At 45.1% G+C, this 22647-nt stretch overlaps 1 protein-coding gene across 1 annotated transcript in view; it reads right to left on the reverse strand.

Annotated features, from left to right (window-relative positions):
* The window catches only part of LOC106609610 (exocyst complex component 4), an 816839-nt gene that overhangs the window by 11867 nt on the left and 782325 nt on the right, over positions 1-22647 (reverse strand). The window contains exons 15-17 of the mRNA XM_045700059.1: positions 8845-8986; positions 4790-4968; positions 267-426 (exon numbers count right to left, since the gene is read on the reverse strand). Coding sequence (XP_045556015.1) covers positions 267-426; positions 4790-4968; positions 8845-8986 — 481 coding nt within the window. The remainder of the gene's footprint in view (positions 1-266; positions 427-4789; positions 4969-8844; positions 8987-22647) is intronic.

The raw sequence follows: 22647 nt of genomic DNA on the forward strand, positions 1-22647 counted from the left end.
TCGCCCGCCCGCTCTGTCTCTCTCGCCCGCCCGCTCTCTCGGCCGCCCGCTCTCTCGCCCGCCCTCTCTCGCCCGCTCTCTCTCGCCCTCTCGCCCACCCGCCCGCTCTCTCTCTCTCTCTCGCCCCCTCTCTCTCTAGTTTGATTTTCCCTCCTCTCATCCTCTTTCCTATTTCTATCCCTTTGTGTCCCCTCTCTATCCTTCCGTCATGTTCATCCATCTCTTACCCTGTCTTTCTTTGTCCCCTTCCTGTGTGTATGTCTCACCTAGCGAAGTCCAGGTCAGCCTCTCTAGACATGGTGATGTTGGTGAGGTTCTGCTGCAGGACAAAGATGTTCCTACACATCTTCTTGATGCCAGACTCACTGATCCTCTTAAAGTACTGGGCTCCATTGATCAGAATACAGGAGATCAGGTGGCCAAGACCTACAGACAGAGAGACAGACAGAGAGACAGACAGACAAAGAAGAGAGAGAGGGAGAGAGAGGGAGAGCTCGAGAAGAGAATAGAAGAGACAGGGAGAGAGAGAGTGCAATAAGGGGAGAGAGAGAGCACAAAAGAGAGAAGAGAGAGAGAGAGAGAGAGGAGAGACGAGAGGAGAGAGAGAGACGAGAGAAGAGAGCGCAAGAGAACATGAAGAGAGAGAAAACACATACCAGTCACATACTGCAGAATACATCCCAGTAGTCAACACTTCTATTGATCACCGCAGTGGACATTTGTACCCCAAAAAGACAGGGAAAATACAGGCTAGAGGTTGACCAATTATAATTTTTCAACGCCGATAGCGATTATTGGAGGACCAAAAAAGCCGATACCGATTATTCGGACGTTTTTTTTTTTTATGTATTTATTTTATTTATTTGCAATAATGACAATTACAACAATACTGAATTAACACTTATTTTAACTTAATATAATACATCAATAAAATCAATTTAGCCTCAAATAAATAATGAAACATGTTCAATTTGGTTTAAATAATGCAAAAACAAAGTGTTGGAGAAGAAAGTAAAAGTGCAATATGTGCCATGTAAGAAAGCTAACGTTTAAGTGCCTTGCTCAGAACATGGGAACATATGAAAGCTGGTGGTTCCTTTTAACATGAGTTATTATAGGAATTATAGGACTATTTCTCTCTATACGATTTGTATTTCATATAGCTTTGACTATTGGATGTTCTTATAGGCACTTTAGTATTGCCAGTGTAACAGTACAGCTTCCGTCCCTCTCCTCGCTCCTACCTGGGCTCGAACCAGGAACACATCGACAACAGCCACCCTCGAAGCAGCGTTACCCATTCAGAGGAAGGGAAACAACTACTCCAAGTCTCAGAGCGAGTGACGTTTCAAACGCTATTAGCGCGCACCCGCTAACTAGCTAGCCATTTCACATCGGTTACACCAGCCTAATCTTGGGAGATGACAGGCTTGAAGTCATAAACAGCGCAATGCATTGCGAAGAGCTGCTGGCAAAACGCACGAAAGTGCTGTTTGAATGAATGCTTACGAGCCTGCTGGTGCCTACCACCGCTCAGTCAGACTGCTCTATCAAATCATAGACTTAATTATAATATAATAAAACACACAGAAACACGAGCCTTAGGTCATTAATATGGTAGAATCCGGAAACTATCATCTCGAAAACAAACCGTTTTTTTTTCTTTCAGTGAAATACAGAACCGGTCCGTATTTTATCTAACGGGTGGCATCCCTAAGTCTAAATATTCCTGTTACATTGCACAACCTTCAATGGTATGTCATAATTACGTAAAATTCTGGCAAATTAGTTCGCAACAAGCCAGGCAATGAACGCAAGAGCAGTGACACAATTTCATGTTAGCAGGCAATAGTAACTAAATATGCAGGTTAAAAAATATATACTTGTGTATGCTTTGACCTCTTTCTCCCCCCTCTCTCCAGATGAAATCTCGCGTCTTGTGACGGCCGGCCGCCCAACAACCTGCCCGCTTGACCCTATCCCCTCCTCTCTTCTCCAGACCATTTCCAGAGACCTTCTCCCTTACCTCACCTCGCTCATCAACTCATCCTTGACCGCTGGCTACGTCCCTTCCGTCTTCAAGAGAGCGAGAGTTGCACCCCTTCTGAAAAAACCTACACTCGATCCCTCCGATGTCAACAACTACAGACCAGTATCCCTTCTTTCTTTTCTCTCCAAAACTCTTGAACGTGCCGTCCTTGGCCAGCTCTCTTGCTATCTCTCTCAGAATGACCTTCTTGATCCAAATCAGTCAGGTTTCAAGACTGGTCATTCAACTGAGACTGCTCTTCTCTGTGTCATGGAGGCTTTCCGCACTGCTAAAGCTAACTCTCTCCCCTCTGCTCTCATCCTCCTAGACCTATCTGCTGCCTTTGATACTGTGAACCATCAGATCCTCCTCTCCACCCTCTCCGAGTTGGGCATCTCCGGCGCGGCCCACGCTTGGATTGCGTCCTACCTGACAGGTCGCTCCTACCAGGTGGCGTGGCGAGAATCTGCCTCCGCACCACGTGCTCTCACCACTGGTGTCCCCCAGGGCTCTGTTCTAGGCCCTCTCCTATTCTCGCTATACACCAAGTCACTTGGCTCTGTCATATCCTCACATGGTCTCTCCTATCATTGCTATGCAGACGACACTCAATTAATCTTCTCCTTTCCCCCTTCTGATAACCAGGTGGCGAATCGCATCTCTGCATGTCTGGCAGACATATCAGTGTGGATGACGGATCACTACCTCAAGCTGAACCTCGGCAAGACAGAGCTGCTCTTCCTCCCGGGGAAGGACTGCCCGTTCCATGAGCTCGCCATCACGGTTGACAACTCCATTGTGTCCTCCTCCCAGAGTGCTAAGAACCTTGGCGTGACCCTGGACAACACCCTGTCGTTCTCCACTAACATCAAGGCGGTGACCCGATCCTGTAGGTTCATGCTCTACAACATTCGCAGAGTACGACCCTGCCTCACACAGGAAGCGGCGCAGGTCCTAATCCAGGCACTTGTCATCTCCCGTTTGGATTACTGCAACTCGCTGTTGGCTGGGCTCCCTGCCTGTGCCATTAAACCCCTACAACACATCCAGAACGCCGCAGCCCGTCTGGTGTTCAACCTTCCCAAGTTCTCTCACGTCACCCCGCTCCTCCGCTCTCTCCACTGGCTTCCAGTTGAAGCTCGCATCTGCTACAAGACCATGGTGCTTGCCTACGGAGCCGTGAGGGGAACGGCACCTCCGTACCTTCAGGCTCTGATCAGTCCCTACACCCAAACGAGGGCACTGCGCTCATCCACCTCTGGCCTGCTGGCCCCCCTACCTCTGAGGAAGCACAGTTCCCGCTCAGCCCAGTCAAAACTGTTCGCTGCTCTGGCACCCCTATGGTGGAACAAGCTCCCTCACGACGCCAGGACAGCGGAGTCAATCACCACCTTCCGGAGACACCTGAAACCCCACCTCTTTAAGGAATACCTGGGATAGCATAAAGTAATGTTTCTAATACATTTGTTGTGGACCTGGGATTCCTGGAAGTGCCTTCTGATGAAGATAATCAAAGGTAAGTGATTATTGACAATAGTATACAAGAGTAGATTTGATATGCGATTGTTCCAAGATGGCGCTGACCTGTTATGGTAGCCTGTTTTTGAGTATCGCATCCCCTTTTATCGCAAAGTGTGATTACCCAGAAAAGTTATTTTTAAATCTGGCATTACAGGTGCTTTCAAGAGATATTCATCTATAAATCTTAGAATGACAATATTACATTTTAAAAATGTTTTCGAATAGTAATTTAGTAAATTGTAGCGCTGTTTCACCGGATGCATTTGAGGGAAAATAGTTAGTCAACGTCACGCGCCGATGTAAAATGCTGTTTTTTATATATAAATATGAACTTTATCGAACAAAAGAATGCATGTATTGTGTAACATGATGTCCTAGGAGTGTCATCTGATGGAGATTGTCAAAGGTTAGTGCTGCATTTAGCTGTTTTTTGGTTATTTGTGATGCATGTGGTTGGTCGGAAAATGGCTATGTGGCTACTTTTACGATATACTCCTCTAACATAATCTAATGTTTTGCTTTTGCTGTAAAGCCTTTTTGAAATCGGACAACGTGGTTCGATTCAGGAGAGGTGTATCTATAAAACGATATAACATAGTCCTATATTTGAAAAAATATATATATAAAATTTCGTTATGCTAATGGCGATAGGATTTTTCGCTGGATGCCCGTCCAGAGGTTAACTAGTGATTATGTTAAGATTGATAGTATTTTATAAGATAAGTTTAATGCTAGCTAGCAACTTACCTTGGCTTCTTGCTGCCCTTGCGTAACAGGTAGTCAACCTGCCATGCAGGCTCCTTGTGGAGTGCAATGTAAGGCAGGTGGTTAGAGCGTTGGACTAGTAACCAGAAGGTTGCAAAAACGAATCCCCGAATCCCCCCTGAACAAGGCAGTTAACCCCCGTTCCTAGGCCGTCATTGAAAATAAGAATGTGTTCTTAATCTGACTTGCCTAGTTAAATAAAGGTGTAAAAAAATAAAATAAAATCGGCAAATCGGTGGGCAAAAATACCGATAACCGATTGTTATGAAAACTTGAAATCGGCCCTAATTAATCGGCCATTCCGATTAATCGGTCGACCTCTAATACAGGCACACACTGACCTGAGCACAGTCAGGTGAAACAAGCTCATTAAGCCAATATAATCAATATAATGAAATATTCCTAAAAAGGGCACTGACCAATACTTTCTCAACACATGACATTATCATGGACGACCCCCAACAACAGGCTTACCTTCAAAGATGTACTGGAACTTGTGTTGCTGCAGCGCGGCGCCCATCACCTCCTCGATGGCGCTGATGTCCTTGTTGAGTTTGACCACCAAGGGGTCGTAGTCCATGCTCTCTACGTTGGCCACTATGGCATAGTTCCCCTGCTTGGCCAGGGGGATCAGGTAGTGGAAACAATGCACTCTGAGGGGAGAAGAGAGGATAGACAGATGAGGGGAAGAGAGAGGATAGACAGATGAGGGGAAGAGAGAGGATAGACAGATGAGGAGAGAGGAGAGAGATGAGGAGAGAGGAGACAGATGAGGAGAGAGGAGAGACCGATGAGGAGAGAGGAGAGACAGAGGAGGAGAGAGGAGAGACAGATGAGGAGAGACAGACAATATTGTTGAGTGTGTTTAGTCCAACCAAATCCTACCAGTAGATGAAGTCATGATGGTGACGGAATCAGCTTAGTGTTACTTATCGCAGGCATTTTGCTGATATCGTTCATTATGATAAGCAGCCTATACTAGAGAAATGAGAAGTTTGAAATGAAATAACTTTGCTAATATGGGTGATTGTTAATGGAACAATTGATGTCCCATTAACTAGTATATAAAGGAGAATGAAAAAGCGGTGGTGGAAATGTATCGCTCAGCTCTAGTGGGATGTTTCACTGAATTCATCCACCATGTAACTATCAGGACAGATTGTGATATGTAGATATCAGTCTACTGTAACTTAATCTAATGTCTCCCCTCCGCCTCTTGTCTTTAAACACATTTGACCAAGCGTGACATTCTAATCCAAGAGCCACCATGCGGGTGCTTAGTTTCCCTAAACACCTGACTGATACATGATCTCTGCCTGCTCACACCTTCATCAGAAGACCCAAAAACTATCTTCGGCCCCAGTGGCTATTAAAAACATGAGTGGAGACATAAAAACCAACACCCTTTCTCCCCCTCTCTCTCCCCCTCCCTCCCTCCCTCCATCTCCTTCTTTCCCTCCCTCTTTCTGCATCTCTCTCTTTCTTCCTCTTTCTCTCCTCTTCCTGATGGCATCATTTGCCACCCTTACTGTCGGGGAAATGTGGTTGATGGGTAAAAGTCCATAAGGCGTGGAGTAGCAGAGCAGTGCAGAGCTCAGGGAGGGTTTCTCGCCCCCTCTCTTTTTTCGTGGCGATCATAAACATTACTGCAGAAGCGAAACAATATCTCAGAGCCATGATGAGGGATGGAGGGATAAAGAGAGGAAGGAGGTGATGGAGGGATGGAGGGATAAAGAGAAGGAGGAGATGGGGGCTGTTAGGGGCTGTTGATGGAGAGAGAGTTGGTTGTTTTCTGGGTTTGGCTGGTAAATCACTTGTTTTAGACGTTAATGGGTGAACTCACTGGATCTGAAGGGAGACATTGGTCTGAATGTGTTATTAAATGGTCTTGCACTTGTTTAACCCCCTAGAGTTGACTGACACGCCGGTGCACCAATCTAAGTAATATCATTTTTATTTTTTATCCCATCACAATCCGTCAGTTTCAGCTAGAGATATCTGTTTTATTCTATTGGATGAGTCTCAATCCACCGCCAATGTCGCACTTCCTCATCTGCTGTGAAAGGTGGCAGAGCTAGAGCGGTGTTTGTCAGACCATTAATCAGCCCAAACATGATGGTGGTCTCCACAAGTGTCAGGGGACTCGTCTAAAGTCAGTAGTGTCGATTTGCCAACTTCTGTTTGCAGCGTCTGAACATTTGGGCTACAAACTAACTAGTCTGAAGGAAACCGATGTTGTGCCTACCCCAAAAAAGGGGTTAAATATGTATTAAAAAAATTATATATATTTCCTGAGCTTCCTTATATCTCCTAGATATAGGACAGACACTTCAAAACCTTATTCCTTATGATTTATTTTTTGACTGTTTTATGAATGTTTATTCAATGTGGGGTATGGTACTAAAGGCCAAATTCAATATTTATCAAATAATAATAATAATAACATACATATATATACACCTAAAGGGGTTCTAAAATAAAAGAAATGACAGCCCTGCCACTTGGTGCGCTATAAAGTTGAAGGACGGGGCTGAACAAATGTGGTAGCCTCCCTACACTGGCTTCCTGTTAAGGCAAGGGCTGATTTCAAGGTTTTACTGCTAACCTACAAAGCATTACATGGGATTGCTCCTACCTATCTTTCTGATTTGGTCCTGCCGTACATACCTACACGTACGCTACGGTCACAAGACGCAGGCCTCCTAATTGTCCCTAGAATTTCTAAGCAAACAGCTGGAGGCAGGGCTTTCTCCTATAGAGCTTCATTTTTATGGAATGGTCTGCCTACCCATGTGAGAGACGCAGATTCGGTCTCAACCTTTAAGTCTTTATTGAAGACTCATCTCTTCAGTAGGTCCTATGATTGAGTGTAGTCTGGCCCAGGAGTGTGAAGGTGAACGGAAAGGCTCTGGAGCAACGAACCGCCCTTGCTGTCTCTGCCTGGCCGGTTCCCCTCTCTCCACTGGGATTTTCTGCCTCTAACCCTTTTACAGGGGCTGAGTCACTGGCTTACTGGTGTTCTTCCTTGCCGTCCCTAGGAGGGGTGCGTCACTTGAGTGGGTTGAGTCACTGATGTGGTCTTCCTGTCTGGGTTGGCGCCCCCCCCTTGGGTTGTGCCGTGGCGGAGATCTTTGTGGGCTATACTCGGCCTTGTCTCAAGATGGTAAGTTGGTGTTTGAAGATATCCCTCTAGTAGTGTGGGGGCTGTGCTTTGGAAAAGTGGTTGGGGTTATATCCTGCCTTTTTGGCCCTATCCGGGGGTATCATCAGATGGGGCCACAGTGTCTCCTGACCCCTCCTGTCTCAGCCTCCAGTATTTATGCTACAGTAGTTTATGTGTCGGGGGGCTAGGGTCAGTCTGTTATATCTGGAGTATTTCTCCTGTCTTATCCGGTGTCCTGTGTGAATTTAAGTACGCTCTTTCTAATTCTCTCTTTCTTTCTTTCTCTCTCTCTCGGAGGACCTGAGCCCTAGGACCATGCCTCAGGACTACCTGGCATGATAACTCCTTGCTGTCCCCAGTTCACCTGGCCGTGCTGCCGCTCCAGTTTCAACTGTTCTGCCTGCGGCTATGGAACCCTGACCTGTTCACCGGACGTGCTACCTGTCCCAGACCTGCTGTTTTCAACTCTCTAGAGAGAGCAGGAGCGGTAGAGATACTCTCAATGATCGGCTATGAAAAGCCAACTGACATTTACTCGAGGTGCTGACTTGTTGCACCCTCGACAACTACTGTGATTATTATTATTTGACCATGCTGGTCATCTATGAACATTTGAACATCTTGGCCTTGTTCTGTTATAATCTCCACCCGGCACAGCCAGAAGAGGACTGGCCACCCCTCATAGCCTGGTTCCTCTCTAGGTTTCTTCCTAGGTTTTGGCCTTTCTAGGGAGTTTTTCCTAGCCACCGTGCTTCTACACCTGCATTGCTTGCTGTTTGGGGTTTTAGGCTGGGTTTCTGTACAGCACTTTGAGATATCAGTTGATGTAAGAAGGGCTATATAAATACATTTGATTTGATTTGATTTAATCACTCTCAAATTCATAGGTGGAACTATTCAAGGTCTGACAGTCAACTTGTTAGTCTGATAGAACAACAGCCTGCTAACTCAGTGTGCCCCCACTCAGGACCAGGACTGAAGAACACTGTGAAACCATTGAGAGGAAGATTTTATAAATCACGGTTGTGTTCGCTAGGGACTAAATAAAAGAAAACGGAGTGAAGCGGGCGGTAGTATGATCTGTACTTGACCAATAGGAAAAGGTCATTGTGAACATGACCAATAGGAAAAGGTCATTGTGAACATGACCAATAGGAAAAGGTCATTGTGAACATGACCAATAGGAAAAGGTCATTGTGAACATGACCAATAGGAAAAGGTCATTGTGAACATGACCAATAGGAAAAGGTCATTGTGAACATGACCAATAGGAAAAGGTAATTGTGAACATGACCAATAGGAAAAGGTCATTGTGAACATGACCCAGGCTGGGTGTTTATCCTGGAGAGTCCATGTCCGTACGTACCTGACCTCCAGGTGGAGGACCAGCAGACAGCGGTCAGCGATGTCCTGGAAGGCCCTGGACAGGTCAGTCAGAGTCTGGAGGATCTGGTCCCTGCTGCGGACGCTCTCATTGGTCACCTGGGGGTCCGAGCCTGGAGACCCACCTGAACACACACACACACACACACACACACACACACACACACACACACACACACACACACACACACACACACACACACACACTTTAGTTACATTACAGCTAAAGATTAAAAATACCACAGCAGTGTTTCCCACACCTCTTCTAAAGTACCCAGGACCATTCCACACCTCTTCTAATGTACCCAGGACCATTCCACACCTCTTCTAAAGTACCCAGGACCATTCCACACCTCTTCTAAAGTACCCAGGACCTTTCCACACTTCCTTTAAAGTACCCAGGACCATTCCACACCTCTTCTAAAGTACCCAGGACCATTCCACACCTCTTCTCAAGTACCCAGGACCATTCCACACCTCTTCTCAAGTACCCAGGACCATTCCACACCTCTTCTAAAGTACCCAGGACCATTCCACACCTCTTCTAAAGTACCCAGGACCATTCCACACCTCTTCTCGAGAACCCAGGACCATTCCACACCTCTTCTAAAGTACCCAGGACCATTCCACACCTCTTCTAAAGTACCCAGGACCTTTCCACACTTCCTTTAAAGTACCCAGGACCATTCCACACCTCTTCTGATGTACCCAGGACCATTCCACACCTCTTCTCGAGAACCCAGGACCATTCCACAACTCTTCTAAAGTACCCAGGACCATTCCACACCTCTTCTCGAGAACCCAGGACCATTCCACACCTCTTCTAAAGCACCCAGGACCATTCCACACCTCTTCTCGAGTACCCAGGACCATTCCACACCTATTCTAAAGTACCCAGGACCATTCCACACCTCTTCTAAAGTACCCAGGACCATTCCACACCGCTTCTAAAGTACCCAGGACCATTCCACACCTCTTCTCGAGTACCCAGGACCATTCCACACCTCTTCTCGAGAACCCAGGACCATTCCACACCTCTTCTCGAGAACCCAGGACCATTCCACACCTCTTCTCGAGAACCCAGGACCATTCCACACCTCTTCTCGAGAACCCAGGACCATTCCACACCTCTTCTCGAGAACCCAGGACCATTCCACACCTCGTCTCGAGAACCCAGGACCATTACACACCTCTTCTCGAGAACCCAGGACCATTCCACACCTCTTCTCGAGAACCCAGGACCATTCCACACCTCTTCTCGAGAACCCAGGACCATTCCACACCTCTTCCCGAGAACCCAGGACCATTCCACAGCTCTTTCCGAGAACCCAGGACCATTCCACACCTCTTTTCAAGTACCCAGGACCATTCCACACCTCTTTTCAAGTACCCAGGACCATTCCACACGTCTTCTTGAGAACCCAGGACCATTCCACACCTCTTCTCGAGAACAAACGACCATTCCACATATGCCAGATCTCAATTACAAGAACCAGGAGGAGAACCAAATCAAATCAAATTGTATTGGTCACATACCCATGGTTAGCAGATGTTATTGGTCACATACACATGATTAGCAGATGTTATTGGTCACATACACATGGTTAGCAGATGTTATTGGTCACATACACATGGTTAGCAGATGTTATTGGTCACATACACATGGTTAGCAGATGTTATTGGTCACATACACATGATTAGCAGATGTTATTGGTCACATACACATGGTTAGCAGATGTTATTGGTCACATACACATGGTTAGCAGATGTTATTGGTCACATACACATGGTTAGCAGATGTTATTGGTCACATACACATGATTAGCAGATGTTATTGGTCACATACACATGGTTAGCAGATGTTATTGGTCACATACACATGGTTAGCAGATGTTATTATGAGTGCAGTGAAATGCTTGTGCTTCTAGTTCTGACAGCGCAGCAATATTTAACATGTAATCTAACAAATGCACAAAAACTACCTAATACACACACATCTAAGTAAAGGAATGGGATAAGAATATATACATATAAATAAATGGAAGAACTAGGACGAAGGAGAACTAAAGAGAACCAGGAAGAACTAGGACGAAGGAGAACTAAAGAGAACCAGGGAGAACTAGGACGAAGGAGAACTAGAGAGAACCAGGAAGAACTAGGATGAAAGAAAACTAAAGAGAACCAGGGAGAACTAGGACGAAGGAAACCCAAAGAGAACCAGGGAGAACTAGGACGAAGGAAACCCAAAGAGAACCAGGGAGAACTAGGACGAAGGAGAACTAAAGAGAACCAGGGAGAACTAGGACGAAGGAAACCCAAAGAGAACCAGGGAGAACTAGGACGAAGGAAACCCAAAGAGAACCAGGGAGAACTAGGACGAAGGAGACCCAAAGAGAACCAGGGAGAACTAGGACGAAGGAAACCCAAAGAGAACCAGGGAGAACTAGGACGAAGGAGACCCAAAGAGAACCAGGGAGAACTAGGACGAATGAGAACTAAAGAGAACCAGGGAGAACTAGGACGAAGGAGACCCAAAGAGAACCAGGGAGAACTAGGACGAAGGAGACCCAAAGAGAACCAGGGAGAACTAGGACGAAGGAGACCCAAAGAGAACCAGGAAGAACTAGGATGAAAGAGAACTAAAGAGAACCAGGGAGAACTAGGACGAAGGAGAACTAAAGAGAACCAGGGAGAACTAGGATGAAAGAGAACTAAAGAGAACCAGGGAGAACTAGGACGAAGGAGAACTAGAGAGAACCAGGGAGAACTAGGACGAAGGAGACCCAAAGAGAACCAGGGAGAACTAGGACGAAGGAGACCTAAAGAGAACCAGGGAGAACTAGGACGAAGGAGACCCAAAGAGAACCAGGGAGAACTAGGACGAAGGAGAACTAAAGAGAACCAGGGAGAACTAGGACGAAGGAGAACTAAAGAGAACCAGGGAGAACTAGGACGAAGGAGACCCAAAGAGAACCAGGGAGAACTAGGACGAAGGAGACCCAAAGAGAACCAGGGAGAACTAGGACGAAGGAGACCCAAAGAGAACCAGGGAGAACTAGGACGAAGGAGAACTAAAGAGAACCAGGGAGAACTAGGACGAAGGAGAACTAAAGAGAACCAGGGAGAACTAGGACGAAGGAGAACTAAAGAGAACCAGGGAGAACTAGGACGAAGGAGACCCAAAGAGAACCAGGGAGAACTAGGATGAAAGAGAACTAAAGAGAACCAGGGAGAACTAGGACGAAGGAGAACTAAAGAGAACCAGGGAGAACTAGGACGAAGGAGAACTAAAGAGAACCAGGGAGAACTAGGACGAAGGAGAACTAAAGAGAACCAGGGAGAACTAGGACGAAAGAAAACTAAAGAGAACCAGGGAGAACTAGGACGAAGGAGACCCAAAGAGAACCAGGGAGAACTAGGACGAAGGAGAACTAAAGAGAACCAGGGAGAACTAGGACGAAGGAGAACTAGAGAGAACCAGGGAGAACTAGGACGAAGGAGAACTAAAGAGAACCAGGGAGAACTAGGACGAAGGAGACCCAAAGAGAACCAGGGAGAACTAGGACGAAGGAGAACTAAAGAGAACCAGGGAGAACTAGGACGAAGGAGAACTAAAGAGAACCAGACACAATGAGTTGATGGAATCCAGAACTAACACACTTAATTCAACTAATGAAGGGATTGATGAGACGTTGATCAGTTGAATCAGGTGAGATTGGACTGGAATACATCAAATAGGAGGAACAGCAGGGAGAACTCAAGGAGAGGTTTGGGACACTGTGCTACACATCTGAAGACCTTCTACAGCCCTTCAGAAAGTCCCTTCAGTCCTTCAATCCATGTGCTGAGACACCAAGTCTGTGAGCTGTGTGTGTGTGTGTGTGTGTGTGTGTGTGTGTGTGTGTGTGTGTGTGTGTGTGTGTGTGTGTGTGTGTGTGTGTGTGTGTGTGTGTGTAAAGAGCATTCAGACCACCAGGTGTAAATCAATGGTTATGAATTAGAGGGGAGTGGAAGGAGAGAGAAATTGGCCCTGTCACTCATATGTGAGTCTATTTGGGCAATGAGGCGGTGGGGAGTGTGGTGTGTGTTTGGAGAGAGACTGCTGAGCGGAAGAGGGGTGGTGAGGGCTAGCGATCGATTGGCTGCAGTCAGGGCCAGCTCCCCAGTTACTCCCTCAGCCCTTGTGAAGGTCGTATGGACGAGTGCACATACGCAGGCAGGACGGCAAGCACACTCAAAGACCCAAACACTGTTGACAGAGGTCCTTTAGCCAACGCTGCTTAGTGGAGATATTTCCTACAGATTCAAGACACTACAAGTTTTATACACTCTGATTTGATTCTTAAAAAACTAGAAACAGGAACTAAATACTCTTCAATAAATCAAAAAATACTCAAAGCTCTGTATCTACGTTATGCACATTCTGACAAAGTCACATGTTGACTTATTTGGGAGTCACATCACATGAGATGTCCCCAGTACCCTGCCTCATCCCCATTAACTCAGTATCCTGCCTCATCTCATGTCCTTGGTACCCTACCTCGTCTGCATGTCCCCGGTACCCTGCCTCATCCCCATTAACTCAGTATCCTGCCTCATCTCATGTCCTTGGTACCCTACCTCGTCTGCATGTCCCCGGTACCCTGCCTCATCCCCATTAACTCAGTATCCTGCCTCGTCTCCACGTCCTTGGTACCCTGCCTTGTCTCCACGTCCTTGGTACCCTGCCTTGTCTCCACGTCCTTGGTACCCTGCCTTGTCTCCACGTCCTTGGTACCCTGCCTCGTCCCCATTAACCCAGTACCCTGCCTCGTCCCCATTAACCCAGTACCCTGCCTCGTCCCCATTAACCCAGTACCCTGCCTCGTCCCCATTAACCCAGTACCCTGCCTCGTCCCCATTAACCCAGTACCCTGCCTTGTCTCCATGTCTCCAAACAACAGGTTTCTCTACCTATGAGAGAGATGAATTTGAACTCCTAAAAAAAGCATCTGATGACTTTGGCGGAAATCGTGCATTGATGCCAGTTAGGTCTGCGTCATTGTAGGTAAAGACTCATTGAACAGATGGTAGTCCAATGTAAACACAGAGCAAGGCAGCATTTCATTTTTTTCTAAAAGAGGGTATATGTTATACAGGGACTTCAACAGTTTGTGAAGGATAACAGATCATTCAGAGCTATATACTGTAGATCAGGGGTACTCAACTCTGACCCTATGAGGTCTGGAGCCTGCTGGTTTTCTGTTCTACCTAACTAATTGCACACACCTGGTGTCCCAGGTCTAAATCAGTCCCTGATTACAGGGGAACAGTGAAACAATGCAGTGGAACAGTCTTAGAGGTCCAGAGTTGAGTTTGAGAGCAGTGAAGCAATAGTGTTTTGATCCAACCCTAATTAAGATTCAGTTCAATAAAGTAAACATATCCAACACTTCAACATTACCTTGATGATAATAACACAACCGACTCACCCCAGCAACACGTGGTAATGGAAACTGCAAATAGACTAGATGTGTTTGTCTTGGGATGAAAGTCAATAGAAATAGGAGAGGAGAAGCACATCTTCATCACACCTAGGTTGAACCAAACTCACCAACAACACCACTTCTGTTCTCTCAGGACAAGATCATATAACATAACAGGCTTTGAAAATTCAATATTGGTGCACAATTTAAATCAACAGTGTCAAAGTGATGCAAAAGGTACTCGTGGAACGACCCTGCAATCCTCGTCTTAGATATCAGCCTGCAAAAACAAGACTCTATTTTGGTCCAAGTGTTCAGAAACCGGAAATACTGCAGTATCATTGTTAGAGATGAGTCTGAATGCTGATCCCCCTGACTGACAATTAACCATGGAACACACACCATCATTTCCTTTTGTCTTGCCACAAAGAACAAAACAAAAGAACATGGTTGCGTTGCACGAAAGAAAATTCAGTTACTTGACTTTTACAAAAGTAAAGATGAATAGTCTTGAGACGATATAACCCTAAAGCACACATTTCAATCACAATGCACAAGTCTGTTGCATGACGTTCCCTAAATAATTAGAATATTGTATAACTGCACTCTTAGAAAAAAGCGTTCCAAAAGGGTATTTTGGGTGTCCCCATAGGATAACCATTTAAAGAACCCTTTTGGGTTCCAGGTAGAACGCTCTGTGAAAAGGGTTCTACATGGAAACCAAAAGGGTTGTGCCTGGAACCAAAAAGGGTTCAACAACTGGTTATCCCATGGGGACAGGTGAATAACACTTTAAAATTCTAGAGTCTGTTCATGAAGACATTACACAGAAGAAATTCAAAGCAAACAAGCGTGGTGAACTATTTATAAATTGTTCTGGTTTTAAGTGTACCAAGATTTGGCATGGGCCCTCAGATCCTCAAAAAGTTCTACAGCTGCACCCTTGAGAGTATCTTGACTGGCTGCATCACCGCTTGGTATGGCAACTGCTTGACATCCGACAGCAAAGGACTACAGAGGGCAGTGCGTATGGCCCAGTACATCACTGAGATACCAAGTCTGGAACCATCAGGACCCTGAACAGCTTCCACCCCCAAAGCCATACAAATATTTAACCAAATCTGGACTGACCCTTTTGGGGTCTTTTCACTCATCACATACGCTGCTCTTTATTATCTATCCTGTTGCCTAGTCACTTTATCCCTACCTAAACTTCTTGTTAACAAACTACAGTTTTGGCAAGTCGGTTAGGACATCTACTTTGTGCATGACAAGTAATTTTTCCAATAATTGTTTACAGACAGATTATTTCACTTATAATTCACTATATCACAATTCCAGTGGGTCAGAAGTTTACATACACTAAGTTGACTGTGCCTTTAAACAGCTTGGGAAAATCCAGAAAATGTCATGGCTTTAGAAGCTTCTGTTTGGCTAATTGACATCATTTGAGTCAATTGGAGGTGTACAGGTACACCTCCAGGTATTTCAAGGTCTACCTTCAAACTCAGTGCCTCTTTGCTTGACATCATGGGAAAATAAAAAGAAATCAGCCAAGACCTCAGAAAAAAATTGTAGACCTCCACTAGTCTGGTTCATCCTTGGGAGCAATTTCCCAAGGATGAACTTTAGGAAACAGGTACTAAAGTATCTATGTCCACAGTAAAACTAGTCCTATATCGACATAACCTGAAAGGAAGCTCAGCAAGGAAGAAGCCACTGCTCCAAAACCGCCATAAAAAGCCAGATTACGGTTTGCAACTGCATATGGGGACAAAGATCGTACTTTTTGGAGAAATGTCCTCTGGTCTGATGGAACAAAAATCTAACTGTTTTGCCATAATGACCATCATTATGTTTGGAGGAAAAAGGGGGAGCCTTGCAAGCCCGAAGAACACCATCCCAACGGGGTGGCAGCATCATGTTGTGGGGGTGCTTTTCTGCAGGAGGGACTGGTGCACTTCACAAAATAGATGACATCATGAGGGAGGAAAATTATGTGGATATATTGAAGCAACATCTCAAGACATCAGTCAGGAAGTTAAAGCTTGGTTGCAAATGGGTCTTCCAAATGGACAATGACCCCAAGCATACTTCCAAAGTTGTGGCAAAATGGCTTAAGGACAACAAAGTCAAGTTATTGGAGTGGCCATCACAAAACCCCTGACCTCAATCCTATAGAACATTTGTGGGCAGAATTGAAAAAGTGTGTGCAAGCAAGGAGGCCTACAAACCTGACTCAGTTACACCAGCTCTGTCAGGAGAAATGGGCAAACATTCACCCAACTTATTATGGTAAGGCCACCCGAAACATTTGACCCAAGTTAAACAATTTAAAGGCAATACTACCAAATACTAATTGAGCGTATGTAAACTTCTGACCCACTGGGAATGTAATGAAAAAATAAAAGCTGAAATAAATAATTCTCTCTACTATTATTCTGACATTTCACATTCTTAAAATAAAGTGGTGATCCTAACTGACCTAAGACAGGGATTTTTTTTAAACTGAGTTTAAATGTATTTGGCTAAGGTGTATGTAAACTTCCGACTTCAACTCTATCTACCTCAACTACCTCGAACCCCTGCACATCGACTCTGTACTAGTACCCCGTGTATATAGCCAAGTTATCATTGACTCGGTACTGTTACCCTGTGTATATAGCCAAGTTATCATTGACTCGGTACTGGTACCCCGTGTATATAGCCAAGTTATCATTGACTCACCCCGTGTATATAGCCAAGTTATCATTGACTCAGTACTGGTACCCCGTGTATATAGCCAAGTTATCATTGACTCAGTACTGGTACCCCGTGTATATAGCCAAATTATCATTGACTCAGTACTGGTACCCGTGTATATAGCCAAGTTATCATTGACTCAGTACTGGTACCCCGTGTATATAGCCAAGTTATCATTGACTCAGTACTGGTACCCCGTGTATATAGCCAAGTTATCATTGACTCAGTACTGGTACCCCGTGTATATAGCCAAGTTATCATTGACTCAGTACTGGTACCCCGTGTATATAGCCAAGTTATCATTGACTCAGTACTGGTACCCCGTGTATATAGCCAAGTTATCATTGACTCAGTACTGGTACCCCGTGTATATAGCCAAGTTATCATTGACTCAGTACTGGTACCCCGTGTATATAGCCAAGTTATCATTGACTCAGTACTGGTACCCCGTGTATATAGCCAAATTATCATTGACTCAGTACTGGTACCCCGTGTATATAGCCAAGTTATCATTGACTCAGTACTGGTACCCCGTGTATATAGCCAAGTTATCATTGACTCAGTACTGGTACCCCGTGTATATAGCCAAGTTATCATTGACTCAGTACTGGTACCCCGTGTATATAGCCAAGTTATCATTGACTCAGTACTGGTACCCCGTGTATATAGCCAAGTTATCATTGACTCAGTACTGGTACCCCGTGTATATAGCCAAGTTATCATTGACTCAGTACTGGTACCCCGTGTATATAGCCAAGTTATTGTTACTCATTGTGTATTTATTTATTGTGTTATTATAATTGTTTTTCTCTTTTTCTCTCTGCATTGTTGGGAAGTAAGTAAGTAAACATGTCACTGTTAGTCTACACATGTTGTTTACAAAGCATGTGACAAATAACATTTTATTTGAAAACCGAGAAGCTCTGAGAACACAGGTCAAAATATAATCATATGTTTATTCTTGTTAGCCCACACCATAGACCAGGCCAGGGCAAAGGCTGTTTGGGTCAACCTTTGTATGTGAACAGACATTTTCAGTGATGAAATACAACAAGTCAAGACACAGATCATCTCTTACTGACTCTCACCTCTCAGAAATCCAGTGCATAGCGACGTCAAACTATACCTGACTTCACAGCTCTAGTCAATGCACAGTGTACTTTTCCCTCCGTGTAGTTCATTGCATGTTTAATAATGAAAATACCTACCAAAAGGAGAACATGAATGTGGTTTATTTCTGTGCATGTTAAAAAAGTAAAATAAGTATCTGGACATAATTTACAGTAGATATATCTGTCAACACAGTCATACACATGATGTATAATCCTGTAATATGATTCTGGCCCGCGGTGGCAAAAATATATGCTAATGTGGCCCTCCATGGAAAATAATTGCCCAGGCCTGCCATCGACCATGTAGACATAATTATCACAATCATATAACTCATGCTACTGCAAAAGGGTTCTAGCAGGAAACAGATGGTGAGAATATAGAGTAAGAAAAGCCAGGTGGGGGAAAAGTCTTTTTTATTAATGGTCAATTAAATAAAACATTTCTGGATTGACTCAAAATTCCTAGAATAAATAGTATTAACAGTCAGTGATTGATTTGGTCAAACAAGGCAAGTGGAGACTTGTGGAAAGAAGGAACTACAGACTGTCAGACACCCCACTGTAACTAGAAGGAACTACATACCATCAGACACCCCACCTGAGGAAGAAGGAACTACAGACTGTTTGACACCCCACTGTAACTAAAACGAACTACATACTATCAGACACCCCACTGTAACTAGAAGGAACTACATACTATCAGACACCCCACTGTAACTAGAAGGAACGACATACTGTCAGACACCCCACTGTAACTAGAAGGAACTACATACTGTCAGACACCCCACTGTAACTAGAAGGAACTACATACTGTCAGACACCCCACTGTAACTAGAAGGAACTACATACTGTCAGACACCCCACTGTAACTAGAAGGAACTACATACTGTCAGACACCCCACTGTAACTAGAAGGAACTACATACTGTCAGACACCCCACTGTAACTAGAAGGAACGACATACTGTCAGACACCCCACTGTAACTAGAAGGAACTACATACTGTCAGACACCCCACTGTAACTAGAAGGAACTACATACTGTCAGACACCCCACTGTAACTAGAAGGAACTACATACTGTCAGACACCCCACTGTAACTAGAAGGAACTACATACTGTCAGACACCCCACTGTAACTAGAAGGAACTACATACTGTCAGACACCCCACTGTAACTAGAAGGAACTACATACTGTCAGACACCCCACTGTAACTAGAAGGAACTACATACTGTCAGACACCCCACTGTAACTAGAAGGAACTACATACTGTCAGACACCCCACTGTAACTAGAAGGAACTACATACTGTCAGACACCCCACTGTAACTAGAAGGAACTACATACTGTCAGACACCCCACTGTAACTAGAAGGAACTACATACTACCAGACACCCCACCTGAGGAAGAAGGAACTACATACTGTCAGACACCCCACTGTAACTAGAAGGAACTACATACTGTCAGACACCCCACTGTAACTAGAAGGAACTACATACTGTCAGACACCCCACTGTAACTAGAAGGAACTACATACTGTCAGACACCCCACTGTAACTAGAAGGAACTACATACTGTCAGACACCCCACTGTAACTAGAAGGAACTACATACTGTCAGACACCCCACTGTAACTAGAAGGAACTACATACTACCAGACACCCCACTGTAACTAGAAGGAACTACATACTGTCAGACACCCCACTGTAACTAGAAGGAACTACATACTACCAGACACCCCACTGTAACTAGAAGGAACTACATACTACCAGACACCCCACTGTAACTAGAAGGAACTACATACTACCAGACACCCCACTGTAACTAGAAGGAACTACATACTACCAGACACCCCACTGTAACTAGAAGGAACTACATACTGTCAGACACCCCACTGTAACTAGAAGGAACTACATACTACCAGACACCCCACTGTAACTAGAAGGAACTACATACTGCCAGACACCCCACTGTAACTAGAAGGAACTACATACTGTCAGACACCCCACTGTAACTAGAAGGAACTACATACTGCCAGACACCCCACTGTAACTAGAAGGAACTACATACTGCCAGACACCCCACTGTAACTAGAAGGAACTACATACTACCAGACACCCCACTGTAACTAGAAGGAACTACATACTACCAGACACCCCACTGTAACTAGAAGGAACTACATACTACCAGACACCCCACTGTAACTAGAAGGAACTACATACTGCCAGACACCCCACTGTAACTAGAAGGAACTACATACTGCCAGACACCCCACTGTAACTAGAAGGAACTACATACTACCAGACACCCCACTGTAACTAGAAGGAACTACAGACTGTCAGACACCCCACTGTAACTAGAAGGAACTACATACTACCAGACACCCCACTGTAACTAGAAGGAACTACAGACTGTCAGACACCCCACTGTAACTAGAAGGAACTACATACTGTCAGACACCCCACTGTAACTAGAAGGAACTACATACTACCAGACACCCCACTGTAACTAGAAGGAACTACATACTACCAGACACCCCACTGTAACTAGAAGGAACTACATACTGTCAGACACCCCACTGTAACTAGAAGGAACTACATACTGCCAGACACCCCACTGTAACTAGAAGGAACTACATACTACCAGACACCCCACTGTAACTAGAAGGAACTACATACTGCCAGACACCCCACTGTAACTAGAAGGAACTACATACTGTCAGACACCCCACTGTAACTAGAAGGAACTACATACTGTCAGACACCCCACTGTAACTAGAAGGAACTACATACTTCCAGACACCCCACTGTAACTAGAAGGAACTACATACTGTCAGACACCCCACTGTAACTAGAAGGAACTACATACTGCCAGACACCCCACTGTAACTAGAAGGAACTACATACTGTCAGACACCCCACTGTAACTAGAAGGAACTACATACTACCAGACACCCCACTGTAACTAGAAGGAACTACATACTACCAGACACCCCACTGTAACTAGAAGGAACTACATACTGTCAGACACCCCACTGTAACTAGAAGGAACTACATACTGCCAGACACCCCACTGTAACTAGAAGGAACTACATACTACCAGACACCCCACTGTAACTAGAAGGAACTACATACTGCCAGACACCCCACTGTAACTAGAAGGAACTACATACTGTCAGACACCCCACTGTAACTAGAAGGAACTACATACTGCCAGACACCCCACTGTAACTAGAAGGAACTACATACTGCCAGACACCCCACTGTAACTAGAAGGAACGACATACTGTCAGACACCCCACTGTAACTAGAAGGAACTACATACTGTCAGACACCCCACTGTAACTAGAAGGAACTACATACTGTCAGACACCCCACTGTAACTAGAAGGAACTACATACTACCAGACACCCCACTGTAACTAGAAGGAACTACATACTGTCAGACACCCCACTGTAACTAGAAGGAACTACATACTACCAGACACCCCACTGTAACTAGAAGGAACTACATACTACCAGACACCCCACTGTAACTAGAAGGAACTACATACTACCAGACACCCCACTGTAACTAGAAGGAACTACATACTGTCAGACACCCCACTGTAACTAGAAGGAACTACAGACTGTCAGACACCCCACTGTAACTAGAAGGAACTACATACTACCAGACACCCCACTGTAACTAGAAGGAACTACATACTGTCAGACACCCCACTGTAACTAGAAGGAACTACATACTGTCAGACACCCCACTGTAACTAGAAGGAACTACATACTGTCAGACACCCCACTGTAACTAGAAGGAACTACATACTACCAGACACCCCACTGTAACTAGAAGGAACTACATACTGTCAGACACCCCACTGTAACTAGAAGGAACTACATACTACCAGACACCCCACTGTAACTAGAAGGAACTACATACTGTCAGACACCCCACTGTAACTAGAAGGAACTACATACTGTCAGACACCCCACTGTAACTAGAAGGAACTACATACTGTCAGACACCCCACTGTAACTAGAAGGAACTACATACTGCCAGACACCCCACTGTAACTAGAAGGAACTACATACTGTCAGACACCCCACTGTAACTAGAAGGAACTACATACTGTCAGACACCCCACTGTAACTAGAAGGAACTACATACTGTCAGACACCCCACTGTAACTAGAAGGAACTACATACTGCCAGACACCCCACTGTAACTAGAAGGAACTACATACTGCCAGACACCCCACTGTAACTAGAAGGAACTACATACTGCCAGACACCCCACTGTAACTAGAAGGAACTACATACTGCCAGACACCCCACTGTAACTAGAAGGAACTACATACTACCAGACACCCCACTGTAACTAGAAGGAACTACATACTGTCAGACACCCCACTGTAACTAGAAGGAACTACATACTACCAGACACCCCACTGTAACTAGAAGGAACTACATACTACCAGAC

Source organism: Salmo salar, chromosome ssa17 (genome assembly GCF_905237065.1).
Source record: "Salmo salar chromosome ssa17, Ssal_v3.1, whole genome shotgun sequence".
NCBI classification, from domain to species: Eukaryota; Metazoa; Chordata; class Actinopteri; order Salmoniformes; family Salmonidae; genus Salmo; species Salmo salar.